Here is a 25,561-nt window from a genome sequence, read left to right as displayed (position 1 = left end):
ATTTTGGTCAATGACATGAGACAAAGTATATGTGAACTGCTGTATGAAAAGTGAATTTACTCTGTAAATCTTCACCCAAATCCTAAAAAAAAAAAAAAAAAAAGGATGGTTGTCTAAGTTTCCTGCTGCTACTATGGCAAATCATCATACATCTGATAGCTTAAAACAACACACATTTATTCTCTTACATTTCTGGGAGCCACAAATCCAAAATTAGTTTCACTGGGGCAAAATCAAGCTGTTAGCAGAGTTGTACTACCAGCTTCCAGAGTTCTAGAGAAGAAACTGTTTCCTTGCCTTTTCCAGTATCTAGAACTATATTCCATGCATTCCTTGGCTCAATGGCCCCTTTCTCCATCTTCTAAGTCATACTATCTTCCTTCTCTGATTCTATATCCCCATTTCTGTCACATGGCCTTCTTTTCTTCTGTGTGTGCCCAAATCTTCCTTTTACACCCTCTTATAAGGATACATGTGATTGTGTTTAAGGTTCACCTGGATAATCCAGGATATCTACCCGTTATCAAGTCACTTTACTTAATCACATCGGCAAAGTCTTTTTTTTCCATATAAAGTACTATTTACAGGTTTCAGGGATTAGGATGTGGATATCTTTTGAGGAGTCCATTATTCAGCATACCACAGTGGTCAAGCTGTATTATATAGTTACAAACCTTTTAAGAAAAATTCACCTACCATTATTGGGATTGAAAGCCAAGTCCAAATTTTCAGTGGTGTAAGTAGCTGAAGCTACTTGCACAGAAGCAGAAGTAGGGAACACAAGTATATGAGTACAAGATGTATCTTGTGGGGTATTTAGCTGAGATGTCTGCATGTTTAGAGTGGTGCTTCTTCCAAATACAGAACCAGTTGACACCGAATCTAGAAAAAGAATAGAAGGCATTTTTTCTTTTAATAAATGAGTAAATTTTATATACATGCAGTCCCTCAGTTATGAACAATATCTATTCCTATGTCTTTAAGAATGTGTAGGTCAAAAAATAAATACACAAAATAATGAAAAGTGAAACCCAGGAAGCTTTGCTTGGAGGGGTAGGGGAGAATGTACAGGTCAGTTGGAAGAGCTGCATACAATTATTTAATTGCACTTTACTGCCCCCCCCCCCAAAGAGCTCTGATGGCATTGTGCCTAAGACATCTTACTGCTAACTAGAAGGTTGGAGGTTCAAACACATCAGCCACTCTGTGGAAGGAAGATGGGGCAATCTATTTCCATAAAGATTTACTGCCTAATGGGGGTTGCTCTGAGTCGGAATTGACTTGATGACAGTGGGTTTGGTTTGGAATTTTAGTGCTGAAAAAAGGCTGCACACACAAGTGATTGTGATAAAGAATGTGTGGGAGAAAGGGTTGGTTCAATCATTTCAAACGGAGGGCCATTTTATATAACATTAGAGCAGGGCTTCAAAGATCCCAACCTCCTGCTCACAGAAAATAGCCAACTGTGCCACTTTTAAATGTGTGTGGCTCTCCATAGCTCTGCCAATAATCCAATCTCATGCATCAGGCTCCTGAAAGGATTTACTATACCTCTTCTGAGTCTCCCATTCCAAGGCTTCGACCTGTAATTTTTCCCATTCCAGTTACTGTGATGAATGACCCAAATTGTAAAAATTCCTATCTATTCCTATTTCCCTTCATCAGCCATGAAAGAACCAGTTCAAAGCCCTGCATTAAAGTGCAAGTAGGAGTTGTCTGTAACTCAGGGACTGCTTGTATTTAAAAATTTAAATGCATGAAGAATTAAATCCAATATAAGATAAAAAGAACTAACCTGGCATAATAACAAAAGAGCCTTGGGGTTCCATTGCCACCAAGCAAGCACTGAGAATGCTGGGAGAATCTGCAGCAGAGATACCACACATTCTACACATATCTTTGAGCCTTTTACTCAAAGACTGCAAGTTTCGACGACTCAGCAAACAGCTCCAATCTGTGGGTATCAATATTAAAAAAAAAAAACCAAAAAAAAAAAAACACCCAGTATTCCAGAATAAGCAATGGTTAGCACCCAGAAGAACCAAAATTAAAACATAAAAGCAGTATATAAGGTTTTTTAAGTGATCAGTATATAAGGTTTTTTAAGGGTCACTATCAAGTTAAATATCTCCTATTGTCAACATCCTTTATCTCCCTAATTTTAGTGTTCAATTAAGTATCTGGTGAACAGAGGATGAGATAAATAATAAGCAGTAAGTGGAGAAACTAGAATACAACAAATAATAGCAGTATTAACAGATAATAAAATGCACAACAGTAAAATGTCTATTTAAAATTTGAAGTAAGTCATTGTGACCTAGACGTATCTGGTTCCTTTTTTTTTTTTTTTTTTTAAAAAAAAAACACCTAAAAAACACTTTTTTACTGATAACTTTTGCATTATTTCTGTATACTTAGATGTGATCTGAACAGAGTATGTAAATTTACCAAAATACAAAAATTTAAGTACTCAATAATCAGAGTACAATTTTACCTTTTAATTCTCCATGACCAATCCTTCCTAGGCGACCAATTACAACTCTCCACGGTAATGAACTCATTTGTATAAGTCCTAAGCACCATTCCCAAAGTTTCTGTAGACCAAATCTTCTAGCAGAACCTTTTTTCCGACGAGCCCTATCATATGGAATAAAATGACAGTCATAAATATTTCTAAAACCCTTAAAAGAGCTCAAAACTGAACAAGTGGTCTCTGGTTTTTAATGCTTGATACCTTTTACACTAGTCCTAAGCAAGAATATACATAAAACCATAGGTTTGTCACACTAATTTCTAATACACATTGAAATACATACAGAACTTAAAATTTAAAGAAATGTCCAATCACCACCTACATTTACCAAAACATTGCTTCTCCCCAGAGGTTGGCAATATTTTTCTGTAAAAGGCCAGATAGTAAATATTTCAGGCTTCATCGGGCCATCAAAATTCTGTTACAATGATTTAACTTTGCTATTGCAGCATGAACAGCAAATGGGTATAGCTAGATCTGGTGGACCCCTACTCTGCACTTTAGGTTAAAGAATGCTCAACAAAACACCACTTTACAGAACAAACAACATGGTTGTATTTTTCTGCATACATGTACTGTATTAGGTGAGTATCTAATGTAACCACTCTGTGGTTTAGCAACTGTAGCTACCATTTGTTGAGTACTCAGGACATACTAAGCACTGAATCCAGTCACTTTACGTGTAATAGCTCATTTCATCCTAGCAACCCTAAGAGGCCAATAAAATTACCCTCCCAATTTTACAGATAAGCAAGCTGTAGCTCAGTTGATTACAGTATTTTTCTCAAGGTCACACAGATGGTAAGTAGCACACTTGGGATACGAACCTAGGTTTCTGACTCCAGAGTGTGAACTCTTATCCATTATCTCTTTTCAATAAAATGTCAATACTACCTGGCTAACAGAAAAGGTGATATTCTTCTTCTTCTTCTACTCTATTTTTCATCATTTGCAGAAATATACTCATTTCAAAGCTCATCTATTAGCATGTTCATCCCATTAAAAATTCAAAACTGTATCAAGGAAATAATGTATGAAGCACTATTCTAAAACTGTAATATAATCAGTAAATCTTCATAATGTGTTCTTATACTCTTCTTCCCCAGCACCACTAAAACCTGTTATTGTTGTGAGGTGCCATCAAGTTGATTCCGACTCCTGGCAACCCAGTGTACAACAGAATGAAACACTGCCTGATCCTGCACTGTCCTTACAATCATCACTGGTTCAGTCTCTTGTTGTGGCCACTGTGTCAATCCATCTCATTGAGAGTCTTCCTCTTTTGTGCTGACCCTCGACTTTACCAAGCATGATCTAGTTCTCCAGGGATTGGTTCCTCCTCATATTACATCCAAAGTATGTGAAACATACTTGCTTTTAAGAAGCTTTCTGGCTGTACTTCTTCCTAAACATATTTGTTTGTTCTTCCGGTAGTCCATAGCATATTCAAGATTCTTCTCCAACACCACAATCAATTGTTCTTCGGTCTTCCTTTTTCATTATTTAGCTTTCACATACATACGGAGCAACTAAAAATACCTTAGCTTGAGTCAGGTGCAGCTTGGTCCTCAAAGTGACTTCTTTGCTTTTTTAATACCTTAAAGGGCTCTTTTGCAGCAGATTTGCCCAATGCAGTATGCCATCTGATTTCCTGACTGCTTCTTCCCTGGGCGTTGATTGTGGATCATTGATAACTTCAGTCTTTCTCTGTTTATCATGATGTTGCTAATTGGTCTAGTTGTGAGGATTTTGTTTTCTTTATGCTGTGTGAAATCCATACTGAAGGCTGTAGTCTTTGATCTTCATCAGGAAGTACCTCAAGTCTTCTTCACTTTCAGTGAGCAGGGCTGCACCATCTGCTATCTTTTGCCAATCCTGACACCACATTTTTCTTCATACAATCCAACTCCACAGATTATTTGCTCAGCATACGGACTGAATACGTATGGGGAAAAGATATAACACTGATATAACCTTTCCTGATTTTAAACAGCATAGTATCTGCTCCCTGTTCTGTTTGAACAACTGCTTCTTGATCTATATCTGCATAAGCACAGTGAAATGTTCTGGAATTCCTGTTCTTTGCAATGTTATCCATAATTCTTCATGATCCACTTGAATCCATTTGCATAGCCAATAAAACACAGACACATCTTTCTGGTATTCTCTGCTTTCAGCCAAGATCCATCTGACATCAGCAGTGATAACCCTTGTTTATGTCTTTTTCTGAGTCCAGCTTGAATTTCTGACAGTTCTGTGACAATGTGCTGCTGCAACTGTTTTGAATTATCTTCAACAAAATTTTACTTGCATATAATATTAATGATATAGTTGGTAATTTCTGCATTCTGTTGGATCACTTTTCTTTGAATGGGCACAAATATTGATCTCTTCCAGTCATTGTCCAGTAGGTGGTCTTCCAAATTTCTTGGCATAGATGACTGAGCACATGCAGCATTTCATTTGTTTGTTACAAAACATCTCAACTGGTTTTCTGTCAATTCCTCAAGCCTTGTTTTTGGCCAATGCCTTCAGTGTAGCTTGGATTTCTTTTTAATACCATTTTTGGGGGGGGGGTCCTTATTGTGATTTAGGTACAAGTTTACAGAGCTAATTGGTCTTCCATTCAAAAATCCATACACATCCTATTTTGTAACAATTACTGCGATCCCCAAACTGTAATAGCATTCTTCCCATTCCTTTCCTATATCCACCCTTTCCTTTCTTTCTTCCTTTTTATCCCCTCCTACCTTCCTAGCTCTATCCCTCAGCAAATGGTGTGCTGTTTATCTCTCATGCTTGATTGCTGCATTGAGTGCATACCTTCCTGATGTATTGTTTACCTTATAGGTCTGTCATTTGGCTGCCAGTTGAGTCACAGAGGTAAGTTCAATCTCTAGCTTGAAAGGGTATTTTAAGAGGCCACAGTCTTGAGGGTTCTACTAGTCCTTAATGGAAGTTAAGCCTGGTCTTTTGGGTTTTATTCTACATTTCCCCCTACTCTATCTGGGACCTCTTATGATGATTCCTTTCAGAGCAGCCAAAAATGGAAGGCAGGCATCATCTAGTTCTTCTGGTCTCAATTGTCCTCTGGGCTAATTATTTCCTGCATCTCTGATTTTCTTCACTCTTCTGTGCTCTGGATGGGGAAAGATCAATAGTTGCATATCACTGGTTCATGACAATATGCTACCTCCTGAAATGGTTGAATACTGACCAACTGTGTTTGATACAGTGACTCTATGTACTCCTTCTATCTTCTTTTGATGCTTCCTGTGCCAGTCAACATTTTGCCCATAAAATCCTCCAAAAATCTTAAATAAAACCTAGTAATTATTAAATGGAAGCTCTGGTAGTGTAGTGGCTAAGGCACTTGACTGCTAACCAGAAGGCTGGCGGTTCAAACCCACCAACCACTCCTCGGAAGGACCATGTGGCAATCTACTTCTGTAGTGATACTGCCTCGGAAACCCAAGGAGGGGTCGCTATGAGTTGGGTCCAACTCGATGGCACATAACAACAACAAATTATTAAATATAGGTGCACATAACCAATTTCTGAATTTAAAGGGACAGAGAGAGCCTCTACATATTAAGAAGAAAATAAAAGATTAAACCAAACGTTAAAACTCAAAGTTATTTCGTGGATTTGCTTTTCAGGTTCTCCTGGGTAGTAATCATTAACCTTGAAATATGTTACTAGAAAATGTTAAGTGATAACGTAATGTAAGTTCACCTGTTGTAAAGTGCTGTAGCTTTCATAACTGGCCATAATATCTGATTACTTTCAAGAAAAATTGTAAAAAAGGCTACCTTTTTTCAGTAGACACCTCAATATCTAAATAGTAAAATTTTTAGCCAACAACTTTAGTAAAGGAAGTTAACTCACAGTTAATTAGATGGTTATCTTAGTACATGAAAAAAGTAAACGTATAGACACTTTGCCTTTTTAGTTGCATATTTCACAAAATTTCAGGCTAAAATCACTGCCTTTAGCTTTTTAACACAGAACTTCTCTTTCCTTTGTGCAACATAAAAATCAGTTATTTTTAATTTTCTTAATTATGTAATATTTACTACAGAGAACAGGGGAAAGTACCCATAATTCCATCACTATTTTAATGTATATAACTATACAAATAGTTTTCTATTGATTAAAAATCAAATTTGCACTTATATACACACTATATACATATATACATATATATATAGATATATAATTATTTTTTTAAATGATACATTTAGGGAAATATAAGTACCTATTTGGAACATCGATGTTAATGATACAAGTTTCTAAAAGTTCTCCATATAAATCTGTGCAAGATGCAAGAATCCATCTTTGATCATGTGATAAACAGTAGCCCACAAAAAGAACATTGTATTTCTGACCAGCTTCTCCAAAAGTTTCTCCAAGCTCTGTTTGTTTGTCCTTCACTGGGGCCAGAATAAAAGGAGGTGTATAAAGTCTAATACACTCTGGTCTCTGTAAAATGAAAAATTAAGGTAAGATATTACACAATCATAGAAAACTTTGTTATCAAAAATGAGATATATTTATCTCATTTATACAATTATACTTGGAAAATGAGAGCTAAATAAAGAAATCCATTTAATTTTGCATAAAATCATGAAATATATACTCATGGTAAATATACTTACATCAGGGCTTTTAAGAGCAGTTTCCATAGCTAAACCTGGACCAAAACCAGTCAATGTTTTCACATTGGTTGATGTTGGAAGTGGTCTTCGACACTGGGTAAAGGCCGAAAAAGCCAGAGACTTTAAATGCTGCGTATAGATTTGCCTATCTTCATGCTTCACAGGCTGTAACAGGTACTGACAAGGAACAATCTAAGAATTATGAAAAAATATTACAAATGTTAAACTTGCAATAAGAGATAGAAAGTTTAAATGAAATTTTAATTTAAATGATAAGCTAAAGAGTTATGGTCTCTTATCTATTTTAAGGTGCCCTAGTGGTGTCGTGGGAGCTCTGGTAGCATAGTGCCTAAGGCACTTGACTGCTAACCAGAAGGCTGGTGGTTCAAACCCACCAGCCACTCCTTGGAAGGAAGGCTGGGCAATCTACTTCCGCAGTGATACTGCCTAGGAAACCCAAGGAGGGGTCGCTAGGAGTCGGGTCCGACTCGATGGCAAACAACAACAGTGGTGCAGTGGTTAAAGTGCTCTATGGTTACATCATAAGCCACTCCACGGGAGAAAGACATGGTGTCTGTTCCTATGAAGATTCACAGCCATGCGGAACAATCAACCATTCGAGATCAAACAGCAGCAAATGTCCAAGGACAAAGTTCAGAGGGCAAGAATGGACAGGAAGGAAAGCAAGATGGAAATGGGAAATACAAGACAGAAGTGGGATGAGTGACATTACATTGTGAGGATTCCAATCAGTGGCATGAAACAAAATGTGTATGAAATACTGAATGGAAAACTGATTTGTTCTATAAACCTTACCCCAATAATCACAATAGCAAAAAAAAAAAAAAAAGACTTCTGTGCACAGATACCACACTTCTTTCAAAAGTTTATAAAATGTCATGCAAAAGCTCTCAGTCTATCCCATATAATAAAACTTGGTGGAGGGCAATAAGCAATCAAACTTTTATAGTTCAATTTAAACAACCCTAAGTGTCTCCATCATTTGTCAGAGGAAGAGATATCAGAAGACTACTTTTTCTCAACTACTTTTCCTCCTTAATTCTATCTTCTTGACTATATGGTCATGAAAAATACATTAGCACCGTTTGAAAAAAAAAAAATCTCCTTTAATCCAGTATCAATACAAATTAACTGGACAATAGTCATTAAAACTAATTAAAGGAAAAAATACATATATTCACAGCCTTGGAAACCCTACAGGGCAACAGCAAGGCTTTTGGTTTTGGTCAACTATAATAATAATAATAAAAAAAAATTAATTGCCATTGAGTCAATTCTGACTCATAATAGTACCCTTCAGGTTTCTGAGGCAGTAAATCTTTATGGAAATAGATTGCCCTGAATGAAAGGACTATCTAGAAACTCTAAAAACTGCCACATAATTTTAATTAATAATGACATTTCCTAGTCAAGTCTGTACAATATTTAATCAAAAATTCCTGCAAAGAACCTGATATGGTTTCTTTCATTTTACTTTTAATTGTAACCTAATTTACTGAGAACTATAGCCTTTATATAGATTCATGCTGTAATTTTTTTTACTTTCTATTATCAGTGTGATTTGACCTACTGTAAAGTTATCTTTTCTAAACTCTCTTAAGACTTCTCTTATATATATGAAATATATTATCACTTGAAAGTAAAATCAATATGGAAGACGGGTTTTTAGAAAATCAATTTACGTACAGAAAAGCAGTATCTTTCAAGTATCTGTCTACATCTACTTTATGCACATTTAGCTCCCATCATTTATCAATCTTACCTGAACAGAAACAGTACTCCTGATATGAGGAGGAAGAGTCTGGACCATTTCTAGAAAGCATCGAAGTAGTCCCAAAGTCCATACATTAGAAGAGTTAGTGCTCTCATCTTTATTTTCATATGTAAAAGGATCAATAATATAAACGACAATTGCAGGTGGATAGGTGATTGCATGTGAATCACCATCTGTGGGGATTCCAACTTTATCCCGATCCATTGTGCTAAAATTTGAGATAGGAATAAGACAATTAGAAGAAGAAAAAGATTGTGGTATATTTGCTTGGAGTAGTGTCAATATAAATTCTTAATGTCCCCTTCACTATTGGAGAGGGTCTCTGAAAACAAGACAGCTTTTTTCCCAGAGAAGAACCATAAACATGTAATTTCTGGTTATACAAAAGACCTTAGCTTAAGACCACTTGTATGAAAAATAAAAAAAGGAAGAAAGAAAATAGAATTCTTCAAACTATAGAGTATCAGAAATTCAAGAGAGTTTATTAGCATTAAGACATAAAACTGAGACAAAGGTAAGTTACATGAGTTGTCCAAGGTCACAAAGCTGGTAACAAGTACTAAGACCAGCAAGAAACTTCATTTCCAGACTTAGTCCATGTTCTCTGTTTCTGGGCAATACACATTAACTTCAGTAGTGAATAAGCTTCACTCTTTGATTTATGATTTGATTTTTTAAAACTTCAAAATTTATTTAAATGTTTAACAGCCTATTACTAGTATGACAGACACATAGACCAGTGATACAGAATGGAGAACCCAGAAATAGTTCCATCTACCTATGGTCAGGTGGTCTGACAAAAGGCTGAAATCCATCAAATGGGGAAGACAGAGTCTCTTTAACAAATGGTGCTGGCAAAACTGGATATCCATTTGCAGAATAATTAAACAAGATCCACACACCTCACACCACACACAAAAACAAACTCCAGATGAATCAAAGACTTAAATGTGAAACCTAAAACTATAAAGTTCATCAAAGAAAAAATAGGGGCAAACTTAGGGGTCCTAATTTATGGCACAGGTAGACTATCAAGCATAACTCAAAATGCACAAATAGGAGATGATAAACTAGATAGATGACTGGGACCCTTCTATAAATTGAAATTTATATGTGCACCAAAAGACTTCTCCAAAAGAGTGAAAAGAGAAACTACAGATTGGGAAAAAATATTTGGCTAAGGACTTATCTCTAAAATTTACAGAAAACTCCAACACCTCAACATCAAAAAGACAACTCAATTAAAAAATGGGCAGAAGACATAAACAGACACTTCACCAAAGAAGATAATCAGGCAGCCAACAAACACATGAAGAAATGCTCATGATCATTAGCCATTTGTTGTTGTTGTTGTTGTTGTTATGTGCCGTCGAGTCGGCCCCGACTCATAGCGACCCCTCCTTGGGTTTCCGAGGCAGTATCACTACGGAAGTAGGATTGCCCAACCTTCCTTCCGAGGAGTGGCTGGTGGATTTGAACCGCCAGCCTTCTGGTTAGCAGTCAAGTGCTTTAGCCATTATGCTACCAGAGCTCCTCATTAGCCATTTAGGGAGATGTAAATCAAATCAATGAGATTACATCTTACCCCAGCACCTACAGCAAAGTTCAACAAGATGGAAAGTAACAAATGCTGGTGAGGATGAAGAGCGATTGGGACTCTCCTACTGCTGCTGGTAGGGCTGTCAAATGATACAACCTACTGTGGAAATTGGTATGGTGATTCCTTAAAAAGTTGGAAATAGAAATACCATTTGATTCAGCAATCCCATTACCAGGTATGTGTCCTAAAGAAGTGAGAGCCAGGACACGAACAGATATAATGCACACCCATGTTTATCGCAGCATTATTGACAATAGCAAAAAGATGGAAACAACCCAAGTGCCTTTCAACAGAGGAATGGATAACCAAACTATGGTACATACACACATTGGAATACCATGCAACACTAAAGTATAATGTAGAATCTGCAAAACACCTCATAATGTGGAGGACATTATGCTGAGTGAAATAAGTCAATCATAGAAGAACAAATATTCTATTAGTCCACTATTGTAAAAAGTCAAGGAAAGGTTTATATATGGAAGGAACTTTTCTTTTTGGTTACCAAGGATGGGAGGAGAGTGAAAGGAAAATTGTTAGGTAAGAGACAAGTATTGATTTTGGTGAAGGGAAAGGCAACATACCAAAAGTGAGTGACAAACACAATAAGGAAAAGGATGACACAGCAAGGTGCAAAAGACGTACAGACAACAAAGATAAACACTTTTATATAATACAATACTGCATTATCAGTAATAACAAACATTAATCTACAGGCAGATACATCGATAAACAGGTTGAAGGATCAGGTATGTTTAGGCAAAAGGGAATAATACATCCATGACCATCTATAAGATTGGCAGATGATATTTCTACAAACATATTTATATGTTCTGTAAGAATGTCCATATAAATAGAACAAGGTGCAAAGTTACAATAACTTCTTAGCCACAGCCAACCAGCTTGAGGGGGTGAGATGTTGGACCTGTGGTCTTGGGACCACGGTCACAGGGGACATCAAGGTCAATCAGCATAACATACTACACAAAAACTGTTCTACTTCCTACTTTGGTGAGTAGTGACTGGGGTCTTATCAGCTTACAAGCAGCCATCTAGATCCAACAATTGGGCTCCCCTCATCTGTAGCAAAGAAGAATGTAGGAAATCAAAGACACTTGAAAACAATTAGTGCAAGATACTAGTGGACCATGTGAATGACCATGAGACCAGAAGAACTAGATGGTACCTGGCTAGCACTGTCAACCACTCCAAAGGGTATCAGTGCAGGAGATCCTGTATAGAGTGGGAGAAAAATGTGGAACAAAACTCAGTATCATAAAACAGACTAGGCTTATTGGTCTGATAGAGCCTGGTGAAATACCTGATACTACAGCCCCTAGTCACCCTTCAGGTCTGGAATTGAACTCACTCCTGGAGTTCCCAGCTAAACAACAGACAAGCACATAAAGTGAACAATTTACACCAGGCAGATACACTTCTTATAAGAACAATCCATCATGGGAGATCAGAGGATAGGAATTCACAGGAATAAAGGACACAGGGAAGAGGCAACTACAGAGAGGAAGTAAGAACAGAACTGTTACATTATGGGGATGCTACGAAATAAAATATGTATAAACTGCTGGATGGAAAATAAATTTGCTCTGTAAACTTTCACCAAAATAACAATAAAAAAAAATTAGGATAAGACTAAAAAAAAAACCAAGCTCTTTATGTTCATGCAAAACAACAGCTATCCTATTTATGGGGGGAAAAAAAGGCCCATCATAGCATTTATATTTCTGCAAAGACCAGTATTCTTAAAGGTACCTTTCAGACACATCGGGATGTGGCTGAGTGGAAAGCAAAGATGACTCTCCAGAAATCCCAGCTGTCTGCAAAGCTGATGACTGTTGCCCTCCTAGCTGACCATTCTGAACTGTAGGTGTTTGTGTAGACATGGATCCTGCAGCACTACTGTTCATACTGCCAAAGGGTGGAAATGAAGGTAGTTTATTTGATGATACTCCACTATTCAAGCTGGAGGATGATGAAGATGAAGTTGAAGTTGTGGTCAAAGTTGAGTTAGCTGTGGCAACTGAAGAAGACATGGCACCACCTGAAGTCAATGTCACAGTGTTGCTCGCTGCAGATGCTAGGGTGGTGGTGGATGGAGTGTTAGCATTTCCAGTATTTGTCATCTGAGGTGGAGTAATCAAAGACTGACTTGTAGGGACAACTAAATTTGGCTGGGAAAGTAGAGAGCTGTCCAATGGCTGGGAAGCAAGATAAGGACCTAAAGATAATAAAAGTCACATTCAGGATATTTTAATTATTTACTTCACTGATTGGTTCATTTCTTTGGGTTTTTTTCCTTAATTGTACTATATGAAAAAAAATCAATAATCTAGTTGATGGTTTCTTGGTAATTACCCTTCTTAACTGCTTACAGCAGATACTAGCTTTCTATTTTCCCCTAGAAACTAAAGAAACACATTTAGACTGAAATTTTAAAAGTAAACCAGTATTTTCACATGAATTAAAGAAATGGTTATTATGAAAGTGAAATAAAATTCTATTTCCTAGGTATAGTTAATTATATACTGGTATCTAGAAAATTTGAATCAAACCACTGAAAGAATTTCTGAATCACAAGTTCAATAAATATTGACTATGTTGTTGTCGTCATGTCATTGAGTTGATTTTAATTCATAATGACCCTACAGAACAGAGCAGAACTGCTCCACTGGGATTCCTAGGCAGTAATCTTTACAGGAGCAAACTGCCATATCTTTCTCTCACTGAGTTGCTGGTGGTTTCAAACTGCTGACCTTTCAGTTAGCAGCCAAGTGCTTTAACTACTGTGCCACCAGGGCTCCAGAAATATTTACTATACTAGCAGCTAATTAAAATTTATAAAATAGTATAATGTTATCATAGAGTGCAAATTATGGGAATTTCTAATAACATCCAATATTTTGGTTTGACATTTTTTTGGACTAAGTCTAAAGTAAGTGATATTTAATTCAAGGGTGTTAAAATAAAGTTTTAAATGGCTGTCATTTTCTTAGCTCCAACAAAGAACTGTCTTTTGGTATTGAAGAAATAACTAGCTGTTTTACCTATAAAGCATTAATAAATCAAGACTCTTAATGTTACTAAATTTAATAAAAATGCAAATTCATTAGACCCTGTAGGGGTCTGTAGAATCGATAAAAACGAACTGCTTCCAACCCACAATTTTTTCCTTCCTGATGGGATACACACACCAAGAAACAGCAAATTTTTTCTACAGAGGGTCAGATAATAAATTTTTTTAGCCTTTGTGGCACACAATCTCTGTTACAATTAATCAGCTCTGATACCATAACATAAAAACAGGCATAGACAATATGTAAACAAATGAGTGTGGATGTTCCAGTAAAATTTATTTACAAAAACAGCTGGTGGACCAAGCTGTACTTTACTGATGCTGCCATTATACAGGAAATAAAAATTTAATACCTAGGTCATATCTGCAGACTTGTGCATAAAGCTTGAGTTTAGAAAATGCTTCATTGTTACCATCAGCTGCTTGAGAAAACCATTCTGCTACCAAATTTTCTGACAGTTTCTTTGATGCAGTAGATCCAACTCTCATGATCCCATCTGTCAATAGTCGTGAAATAGGTCTATGTTGACCTAAACGGCAAGACTACAAATACACATATATAAAGAAGAAGTGGTGAATTTATTATAGTATTTAGGTATATACCATAAAACAAACTAATTAATTTATTTATAATAAGCTTAATTATTTATTAGTATTTGGGATAAAAATATCCAGAGTGAGATGGTGTCATAGATCTTTTTCTTTTTTACATTAAAAATTCATTAATTTTCTTTAAAAATTAAAATAATACCTTTAATGAAAATAAAATACTCAGATAATAATAATGGCACGAGAATCTTTTGGTTGAATACTGTAATCTTGCAGAATACAGAAATGAGTAAGCATAAAAATGCAGTCATTAAAAAATTGTACATCTACACAAATACAGATATACAAGTCAAAGAAAAATAAAAATTGGTATATAGATAGAGTTAGAGATGGTCCTATGTATTTGCCCGTTTTCCCCAAAGTGTGCTCTGTGAGACTGAAACTTGTTACAAGAAGCCCATTGTTAAAGAAGTTTTCAACAATGGATTAAACAAATTTAGACAGCGGGTTTCTTTACTGCAGGAGTTCATAACCTAGTATGAATTGTGAATCTCTAAAAGAATAGTGTCTCCTTATATTTATTTAACTATGGAATTCTTTTTCTGGGAGAACTGTGTAGGATTAGTGTTACAGGTAACATTCTTTGTGAAGTGTTTATTTATACAAAACACACTACATATACCTTGTACCTAAGTAGAAAATTAATAAAGAGCTAAAGCAGCACAGACCAACAATTCAGACACAGAAGAGATTTAATTTTAAAGACTGGATCCCCAGGCATTTATGGGAGAAGACAAATATAGTAAACTAATGTTTTATATCCATAGCACTTATAATTTATTGAGCTTAATGATGGATACAGTATTAGAATTAAAATTTGAAAGATCAGTCAGGAATTTCAGAACTGGAGTGGGTATCAGAAAGCTCTTACAAGGCTTTATTTTACCTATGAGGAAACTGAGGCCTAATATCATACAGAATCAGGACAGTGATCCCTCTTTGGGTTTCCCAAGGTGGTATTTCTAGGGAAGTAGATTGCCCAATCTTCCTTCTGAGGAATGGCTGGTGGCTTTGAACCACCAGCCTTCTGGTTAGCAGTCAAATGACTGAGGCACTATGCCACCAGAGCTCCCAAATTTTTATATATGTATTCTTTTTCCTAACTATGTTCAGTGCTAGCCTTTGTTTCACAGAAGGAAGTTACCTTAAATGGGTGATATGCCCTCAGTGTTTTTACCCCCATATGGAGATTCCTACCATGACTCATAGCACATACATCTAACATAGGGTTCGGGTCAAATTCTTGAAAGAATGTGTATGAAAACTAAGTATCTAGTCCAAAATTATTCTAACTGTGATCCTACCAATTGACTTAATCTGTCTAGTGTATTTTATATATAAAAATACACATCCCAAGTTAGTTTTAAAATATCACCTCTAATTAAGAAAACCTACCTCATATATTGCAGTAAGATCTCTAAAAAAGCTTTTGGCTCCATTTAACAAGGCTTCGTTCTCTGGACATAGTACAACATAGGCTATATCTCTTTGAGATCCATAGGGTTCCAGCATAAGTCTCTCCCAGTAAGGGAGAGCAAATGGAGAAAGCACCAGAAAATCATAATCACAACCCAACAGAAATGTGGGAATTGGCAGTGGTTCTGGGGATTCATCAGTTCCTAAATAAAACAGATATATTTTAAGAAAACATTTAAAAGAAGGATAAATCTTTTCATTTAAATTTCAAAAGTAGGAAGTTACTGACATTATAAATTAGTAAAAATACCTGATTAAAGGCAAAAACATCTAAAGCTAGTGATTGAGATTTTTTCCAGTTAAGATTTTGCTAAATTCGACTGGTACACCATCCCATCTTCAGCCTATATAACTATGAGACTGGAAGAACTAGATGGTGCCCGGCTACCACTGTCATCCACTTGGAAAGGGATCTATGTAGCAGATCCTTGATAGAGAGGGAGAACAATATGGAACAAAACTCAAAATCATTTGGAGAAAAAAAAAAAAAAGGTGGGGACCAGGTTTGCTGGTCCGATAGAGCCTGGTAGAGCCACTGAGACTATGGCCCCTAGCTGCCCTTCAGGTCTGGAATTGAACCCATACCTGTGGTCTCCAGCCAAACAAAATACAGGCATATGAGTTAAACATTTACCTCAAGTAGATATACTCCTTAGAGAGAACAATCATGGGAGAAAGAAGGGCTGCTTATGCACAGGGAAGACAGCTCAGGGGGCAGGAGTATATGGAGGGATGGACACTGGGAAGAGCTAACTATGGGGAGGAAATGGAAGGGGAGCTGTTGCATTGTGGTAAACTGTGGTCAATGATATGAGACAAAGTATATGAGAACTGCTGTATGGAAAGTGAATTTGCTCTGTAAATCTTCACCCAAATCACAATTAAAAAAAAAAAAAAAAAGATTTTGCTAAATTGTGTTTATAAAGAAATTTCGTATTATCTTAATTTAAATGTAAAAAAAAAAAGTTAGACTTTCTAATCATAACATAAAACCTAATCATCAAAAGGGAAAAGACTAATCTGTCTACACAAATTTTAAATTTCTGCATGAAATAAAACACACCGTAAACAAAGCAAAATGATAAACAAATTAGAAAGTATATTTGGAATACATCTAACATAAGGTGATTTCCTTACTACATAAATGGGACCTATACATTCATAAGAAAATGACCAATGGCCTAATTTTAAAGATGAATAAAGGGTATGTACAAAGTTTACAGAACTAGAAATATCTCTTATACATAAAAAGATGCTCAATCTCCTAAGAGAACGCAATTCAAAATAATAATAGCAAACAATTATAATGCTTATTGTGTGCTATGTACTATTTATTAAAAGTTCTTTACATATATTAAGGAACTCTGGGGGCGTAGTGGGCAAGGCCTTTGGCTGCTAACCAGAAGGTCAGTGCTTCAAACCCACCAGCTTCTCTGTGGGAAGATGAGGCAATCTACTTCAGTGAAGATTTACAGCCTTGGACCCCAATGGGGATCACTATGAGTTGGAATCGACTGGACAGCAGTGGGTTACACATATTAACTCAATTAATCCTCACAAAAACCATATGAGACAAATACTATTATTGTAATTCTAGAGATGGGAAAAACAGGAATGGCTAAGTTAAGGAACTTGCCTAGCATTAAACAAGAAGAGGTAGAACTAGACTTTGAACCAAGAAAGTCTACTATCACAGTTTGTATTATTCTACCTCTCAAACTCCAAAGAAACAACCATTTTTCACCTATCTGCTCAGCATCCCGCTGCCAAGAATTTGGGAAATGGTAGCAGTGAAAGTTTAAACTGATATTGCAGAGAGTAATTTGGTTAATACTCTCTTTTTAAAACAATACACTTACGCTTTAGCTTATAGATGTTTGCACTATTGAAAAAAACCTCTAATATCATAAAATTATATGGTAAAAAAAAAAAACAGCAATTAAAAAAAATAACTCTGTACGTACTGACTGAAATGATCTCCAGTCAGTGAAGTGCACAATAGTGTACGTTAGATGTCGTTAGGTGCTGTCGAGCCAGCCCTAACTCACAGTCACGCTATGTACAACAGAACGAAACATTGCCAGGTCCTGCACCATCCTCACAGTCCTTGCTATGCTTGAAGCCCATTGCTGCTATCACTTTGTCAACCGATCCTGCTTAAGGTTTTCTTCCTCTTTTTCGCTGACATTCTACTTTACCAAGCATGATATCCTTTTCTCCAGGGAACGGTGGCTTCTGACAACATGACCAAAGCAGGTGAGATGTAGTCTGGCCATTCTCACTTCTAAGGAGCACTGTGGCTGTACTTCTAACACTGATTGGTTCATTCTACTAGGAGCCCATTACTTTCAGTATTCTTTGCCAACACCGTAATTCAAAGGCATCAACTCTTCTTTGGGTTTCCTAAGTCACTGTCCAGCTTTCACATACATACCAAACCAAACCAAACGCACTGCCATCGTGTCAAATCTGACTGATAGTGACCCCTCCTCCTTGGGTTTCCAAGGCAGTATCACTACAGAAGTAGATTGCCCCCATCTTCCTTCCGAGGAGTGGCTGGTGGGTTTGAACCGCCAGCCTTCTGGTTAGCAGCCAAGTGCCTTAGGCACTATGCCACCAGAGTTCCCTTTGCATACATATGAAGCTATTAAAAATACTATGGTTCACGTCAGGTGTGCCTTAGTATTCACAGTCAAATCTTTGCTATTAACCACTTTAAAGAGGCCATTTACAGTAGATTTGCCTAGTGTGACAAAAAGTCTGATTTCTTGACTGCCAAAGGGACTGACTGTACAACCAAGCAAAATGAGAATCTTGACAAACTTCAATCTTTTCTCCACTTCTTGTAATGTTGCTTATTGGTCCAGTTGTAAGGACTTTTCTTTTATGTTGTTGTGTAATCCATACTGAAGACTGTAGCCTTTGACCTTCATCATTAAATGCTTCAAATCATCTTCACTTTCAGTAAGCAAAGTTGTGTTATATGCATATCACAGATTGTTAATTAGTCTTCCTCCAATCCTGATGCCATGTTCTACTTCATATATTCCATTGTCTCAGGTTATTTGCTCAGCATACAGATCAAATTAGTGAAAGGATATACCCTGATGGCATGTGCTTTCTGATTTCAACCAAGCATTATCCCTTGCTTTGTAAAAATGACCATCTCTTAGTCTATATACAGATTCCTCATGAGCATAATTAAGTGTTCTGGAATTCCCATTCTTTGCAATGTTACCCATAATTTGTTATGATCCACACAGTCAAATGCCTTTGAATGGTCAATAAAACACAATCAAACATCTTGTGGTTATTCTTTGGTTATGGCCAAGATCCATCTGACATCAGCAATGATATCCCTAGTTCCATGTTCTCTTCTGAATCCAGCTTGAATTTCTGGAAGCTCTCTGTCAATACACTGCAACAATTGTTTTTTAATTCTTCAATAAAATTTTGTTTGCCTGTAATATTAATGATATTGGTCAATAATTTCCACGTTCTGTTGGATAATCTTTCTTTGGAACGGGTACAAATATCAATCTCTTCCAGTCAGTTGGCCAGGTAGTTGTCTTCCAAATTTCTTGGCATAAACATTAAGAGCCTCTAGGGTTGCATCTCTTAGTTGAAACATCTCAGTAAGTATTACATAATTCTTGGAGCCTTGTTTTCTGCCAACTTCTTCAGTGCAGTTTGGACTTCTTCCTTTAATACCCCTGGTTCTTGATCATATACTACTTCCTGCAATGGCTGAACATCAACCAATTCTTTTTTTGTACAGTAATTCTGAATATTCCTCCCGTTGTCTTTCAATGCATCCCCTTCACTGTTCAACAATTTGCCCACAGAATCCTTCAATACTGTAATTTTCCTTTAGTTCTTTCAGCTTGAGAAATGCTGAGTGTGTTCTTCCCTTTTGGCTTCCTAACTCCAGGTCTTTGCATATTTCATTATAATAGTTTGTCTTCTCAGGTTACCCTTTGAAATCTGTTCAGCTCTTTTATTTAATCATTTCCTCCTCTTTAGCTACTCTCCATTCTAGAACAAATATCAGAGTACCTTCTGACATCTATTTTGGTCTTTTTTTCCTTTCCTATCTCTTAAATGACCTTTTGCTTTCTTTATGTATAATGTTCTTGATGCATCCCACAACTTGTCTAGTCTTTAGTCACTGGCGTTCAATGTGTCAAATCTATTCAGATGATCTCTAAATTCAGTGGAATATAAGCATGGTCATCATATATTGGCTCTCATGGACTTTAAAATTTTTTTTTCAGCTTCAACTTAAACTTGCATAGGAACAACTGATGGTCTGTTCCACAGTCAGCTTCTGATGATGTTGAGCTTTTCCATCAACTCTTTTCACAGATATAGGTTGATTAGATTTCTGTGAATTCCATCTGGCAAGGTCCACATGTACAGCTGCTGTTTATGTTGTTGAAAAAAGGTATTTGCAATGAATAAGTCATTGGTCTTGAAAAATTCTATTACACCATTTCCAGTGTCATTTTTGTCACCAAGGCCTTATTTTCCAACCACCAAAGCTTCTTTTTTGCTTCCAACTTTTGCATTCCAGTCACCAGTAATTCTCAATACACCTTCACTGCATGTTTAGTCAATTTCACACTGCAGAAGTTGGTAAAAATTTCTTCTTTAATTTCTTCATCTTTGGCTTTAGTGGTTTGTGTGTAAATTTGAATAACCGTTTAATTAACTTGTCTTCCATGTAGGAGTAAGGATAGTATCCCATCACTGACAGCATTGTACTTCAGGGTAGATGATTCTGAAATGTTTTTGATGATGAATTATGATGTCATTCCTCTTTAATCTGTCATTCCTGGCATAGTAGACCATGTGACTACTTGATTCAAAATGGCCAGTATCATCCATTTCAGCTCACTAATGCCTAACATATCAATCTTTATGCATTCCATTTTTGACAACTCTCAATTTTCCTAGATTAATACTTTGTACATTCCACTTTCTGATTATTAATGAATGTTTACACAGCCGTTTCTTCCCTTTTTGAGTCACGTCTCATCAGCAAATGAAGGTCCCAAAAGCTGTATTCCATCCACATTATTAAGGTTGATTTTACTTGTAGGAGGCTGTTCTTCCCCAGTCATATTTTGAGTGACTTCCAATTTGAGGGGCTCAACTTCCAGCATTATATCAGTGTTTCACTGCTATTCATAAGGTTTTCAGTGCCTATTTTTTCTGAAGTGGATAGCCCCATCCATCTTCTTAGTCTGTCTTAGTGCAGAAGCTCTGCAGAAACCTGTCCACCATTAATGACCCTATGGGTACCTGAAATATCAGTAGCATAGTTTCCAGCCTCACAGCAACACACAAGCCACCACAGTACAACAAACTGACGACAACTAGTGGTTCTCAGTTTAGGAAGCTAGAGGTCAGAATTCAGGGTGCTAGCTCTAGGGGAAGGCTTTCACTCTGTGTTGGCTCTGGGGGAAGATTTTTGTTGTAAATCTTCTCCTGGGTCTAGGAGGTTCTCGGTGGCGGGATCCTAGGTCCAAGGGATGCACTCAGCTACCACTTACCTCTTCTTTCTTGGTGGAAGTAGGAATAATATATATTCCTTTAAAGTCCAAAACAGACGCATATATAATATACTACTATTTGGTATGTGTGTTAGACTGGGTTCTCTAGAGAAACAAAACCAGTAAAGCTTATATAGAAAGAGCAATTTATCTTAGGAAAATGGCTCACACACTTATAGAAGCTGGCAAGTCCAAAGTTCTTGAATCAAATGTCAAACTGGAGGCTTTTCCCGACTCTTGCAGCTGCAGGAGCTGAGGAGCTCAAGGTTGGCAGGCAGTATACTGGCTGTTGACGCCAATAAATGACGAATCCAAGATCTTCAGGCCGAATGGTAGATTATTCACTCACAGACAGTTGTAGGCAGCACAACAGAATCCTGATCCACAGAACAATGTCTCTTTCCCCAGGATGTCCATACATATACTGGAAGCAGGCCAAACCCCTAGGGAAACTCCCTTTCAATGGATTGGCTGCTCAAAACATATTCATCTGATCCCGTCATGGGAATAACCACATCACAAGTGCTTAAACCACACAGAATTGTAGTCCAGCCAAGTTGATACACAGCTCCAACTATTACAGTATGCTAGGAGCTCTGGCAGCATAGTGCCTAAGGCACTTGACTGCTAACCAGAAGGCTGACGGTTCAAACCAACCAGCCGCTCCTCGGTAGGAAAGGTGGGCAATCTACCTCTGTAGTGATACTGTGTCAGAAACTCAAGGAGGGGTTGCTATGAGTCGGGTCTGACTTGACAGCACATAACAACAACAATAACAACAACAACAACGTTTGGTGTACTACTATTTGGTTTTAAAAAGAATATAAAAGTTTAAATTAAAAAGACAAAAAACACTGTAAACTGCATTTTCCACCAAATGTCAGGATGTATGTGTGTGCGTGCATGCAAGAGAAAGGTAGACAGACAGACTTAAAACTGCTTAGCCATTAATCAAGGGAGGAAAAAAAAAAAAAAAAAGAAAGTATCTTTTAAGGCTAATACTTCTGTACAGTAATGCAATCTAAAATTATGTATAGAAATCAGACTTCAATCTTAAGAACTCTTCCAAGTATATTGTTATCACATGAGCATGTTAACCGTTTGCACCAAGCAGGGACTCTATTATAGTTGACCATAAATCTACTATGTATCATATAAACACTATTCATTTGCTATTCATGTCAAAGCTAGCAAATTTTTGTCTTTGTCTTAAATGCTTTTTCTAATGGAGACTCTGGAACATTTTATCACTAGTGTTACCCTTTCTTACTCCCACATTTTCCATCCAACTTTGTCAAAAATACTATAAAACAAAAGTGGTTTTCAGCTTTTAAAAAAACTTAGGCATATAAAACCTTCATATGAAATCTTACCGGGAAGACCAATATGTAAAAACAGATCTAAATTAAGTTTCCCTTTTTGAAGTGGGGTTACGGAGCCCTGTAACTTAATGTTGAAAATTATGAAAGTAAAGATAGAGTTGACCACAGTGGTTTTAAGTCAAGAATAAGCCACAAAAATATTTAAGGAAGACCAATGCAGATTATTTTGTTTGGGCGTAAAAATATGATGACGGATAAAAAAAAAATCAGTCATTTCATATTATTAACTTACTTACCATAAGAGCCTCGGCCAGCCATTTTATGAAATTGTTGCCAAGTGAGAGGACCCTGAACCCCCCAAGGCCTTACTGTTCTTTTTTTCTGAATAGCATCCTGAAGAACTGGCTGAAGAGATAGGAGCATTCGAAGTATATCCTGTGAGCACTGCATACTCACATCTACAACTATACATTAAAAAAAAAAAAAAAAAAAGGAGTAAGACAAATAAAATTTTTAGATAATAGAAAATACACCCAGGAAACTTCACCTCTTCATCATTAGTAAGATTAAGCATTTGCTTGTGCAGAGAATAGTACTATACTAAGTTCTATATAAAATAATCTGTGGAAACGGTTTTCCCAGAACTTACAATCAAGAAACATAAAAAAGCTACTCCCATTCCTTTCCATAGATGGATGTATGCATTTATTAGATGATTACCCCATTTATAAATGAATCAAATATATTTCTCTCTTAATGCATCTGCTTTTGGTACTTGTAGGTATTTTACCAGAAAGAATCCTGCTTGCATTGAGATAAGTTATGAATTATGCTCCTTAATTCCCACCACTATGGTAAAATGATCAAATAGATAAAGCTGGCTATAATAACTCAAGTTTTATTTTGTAAAAATAGTGGACTGTAATAGCTCTAACATACAGAACTTGCAAATTAACAGATAAAGTTGTTGAAACTTAGAAAGTGTTATATAATCCATAGATATTTTATAAACCTAGATTTGTAAAATTAAAATATCCAAACCCATTGCAATCAAGTCAATTACAACTCTATAGACGCTACAGGACAGAACAGAACTGCCCACAGGGTTTGTTTCCAAGGCTGTAAATCTTTATGGAAGCAGATTACCTCATCTTTCTCCCATGGAGTAGCTGGTGAGTTCCAACTGTCCACCTTTTAGTTAGCAGCCAAATGGTTTAACCACTGCACCACAGAGCTCCTTAATAGATTATCATGACATACATTTCTGACCACATATCAAAATGAGTACAGAAGATATGGTCTTAAATGCTGAATGGCTAAAGAAATCACTAAATGAGAATAATGTAATTAATCAGTCCCCTAGGAGGGTTCAGGTGTACCATTAAGCCTGTTTGAATATACTGTTACATTAAATCAGTCAATTTTAATTCATTATCACCTTTGCTAATTAATAATTTCTGGCAAAAGAGAACTAATTTAATTTCAAATACACTGCTTAATAACTATCATGCTTAAATAAATAATTGTGCCACAGTAATTCAAACAGCCTATGTACAGCAGTGAATTATTTACTATGTCCCTTCTAGACATAGTCTTTGTGAATTCCACACAATGACTGAGTGGGATTATGTAAATAAGGTGCTTGTGGCCCACTGAGGAGACTGGACAGCACTTCCAATAATGCAAATATGGTACGTGGAATCCCTGCGGGGCTAGGACCATGCAAATAAGTTGTATGGAACCTCAACGAGGGGACTGATCAGTTTTACCACTCGCTAGACATAAAGGGAGCCAATGTAAGAAGCAAAAAAAGGGGGAACCTCACTACTACTGAGAAGAGCAGCCAGGAACAGTGTGCCTAGACTCAGGATCCTTAAGCTGAGAACTTCCTAAACCCAGAAGAAAGGAAGAACTGTAATATTGGAGATGGCAAGAAGAAAGCAACAAACATGGCAGAATCCAGTGGCAGAGTAATGGTAGTAGCAGAATGAAGTGACCAACATGAGATGGTACAGTGTGCTTCCTTGCCCACGGTGCAAGAGAACTGAGTACCTTTGGGTGGAAGGCCTGCTGGAAGACTGTGATGCGTCCAGACACTTACTGGAAGAGCTAAAAGAGTTTTATAACACTTGCCTGAACAGGACAAAAGCCAGGTCAAGGGCTGAGAGAGCAAGCCTATCTTTAAGGTGGTCAGAACAAGCCTTTACTCAGTGAGTCAAAAGCCTGTCATCAGGGGGGTTGGGAGGAACCTGTCTTCAGGGTGCCAAGAGGAGCCATGTGTGACTGACAGCACTTAAGAGATGTGCAGCATCGAAGAAGGGCAATGATACCACTACACGCTTTCTGAGCCTAATACCAAACTGTGATCCACTGATTCTAATCCCATATTGTAACCTGTTATTTCCACCATTTGTCTGTCAGTTTGTCATATTATGGTGACTTGGGTATTGCTGAAATACTTGAAGTTATGCAACCAGTATTTCAAATACCAACAGGGTCACCCACAGTGCACAGATTCCAGTGGAGCTTTCAGATTAAGACAGACTATGAAGAAGGGTGTGTCCAGGTCTGCTTCTGAAACAACTGGCTAGTGAAAACCTTATGAATAGCAGAGAAACACTGTCTCATATAGTGCTACAAGGTGAGCCTCTTGGGCTGGAAGGAACTCAAAATATGACTGGGGAAAAGTTGCTCCCTCAAATTAGAATCGACCTTAATGATGTGGATGGAGTAAAACTTTTGGGACCTTCATTTACTGATGTGGCATGCCTCAAAAAGAAAAATAAAAATAGGCACAAAGATCCATTAATAACTGGAACATGGAATATACAGAGTATGATTCCAGGAAAACTGGAAGTTGTCAAAAATGAAATGGAACACAAAGAGACTGATATCATAGGCATTAGTGAACTGAAGTGGACT

The 25,561-nt window shown here is 36.9% G+C and overlaps 1 protein-coding gene across 1 annotated transcript in view; it reads right to left on the bottom strand.

The window, feature by feature from the left end:
- The window catches only part of MED13 (mediator complex subunit 13), a 132,645-nt gene that overhangs the window by 7,782 nt on the left and 99,302 nt on the right, over window positions 1-25,561 (bottom strand). Inside the window, exons 17-26 of the mRNA XM_007947872.2 lie at window positions 22,936-23,097; window positions 15,682-15,905; window positions 14,031-14,220; window positions 12,357-12,822; window positions 8,975-9,194; window positions 7,192-7,383; window positions 6,792-7,015; window positions 2,495-2,637; window positions 1,796-1,954; window positions 697-882 (exon numbers count right to left, since the gene is read on the bottom strand). Of these exons, the coding sequence (XP_007946063.1) occupies window positions 697-882; window positions 1,796-1,954; window positions 2,495-2,637; window positions 6,792-7,015; window positions 7,192-7,383; window positions 8,975-9,194; window positions 12,357-12,822; window positions 14,031-14,220; window positions 15,682-15,905; window positions 22,936-23,097 (2,166 nt within the window). The remainder of the gene's footprint in view (window positions 1-696; window positions 883-1,795; window positions 1,955-2,494; window positions 2,638-6,791; window positions 7,016-7,191; window positions 7,384-8,974; window positions 9,195-12,356; window positions 12,823-14,030; window positions 14,221-15,681; window positions 15,906-22,935; window positions 23,098-25,561) is intronic.

This window comes from Orycteropus afer, unplaced genomic scaffold, assembly GCF_000298275.1.
Source record: "Orycteropus afer afer isolate SDZICR_OR568_19922 unplaced genomic scaffold, OryAfe1.0 scaffold00196, whole genome shotgun sequence".
In the NCBI taxonomy this organism is placed as follows: domain Eukaryota; kingdom Metazoa; phylum Chordata; class Mammalia; order Tubulidentata; family Orycteropodidae; genus Orycteropus; species Orycteropus afer.
Note: the sequence above shows the minus strand (reverse complement) of the source record. Positions and strands in the feature narration are given on the sequence as shown.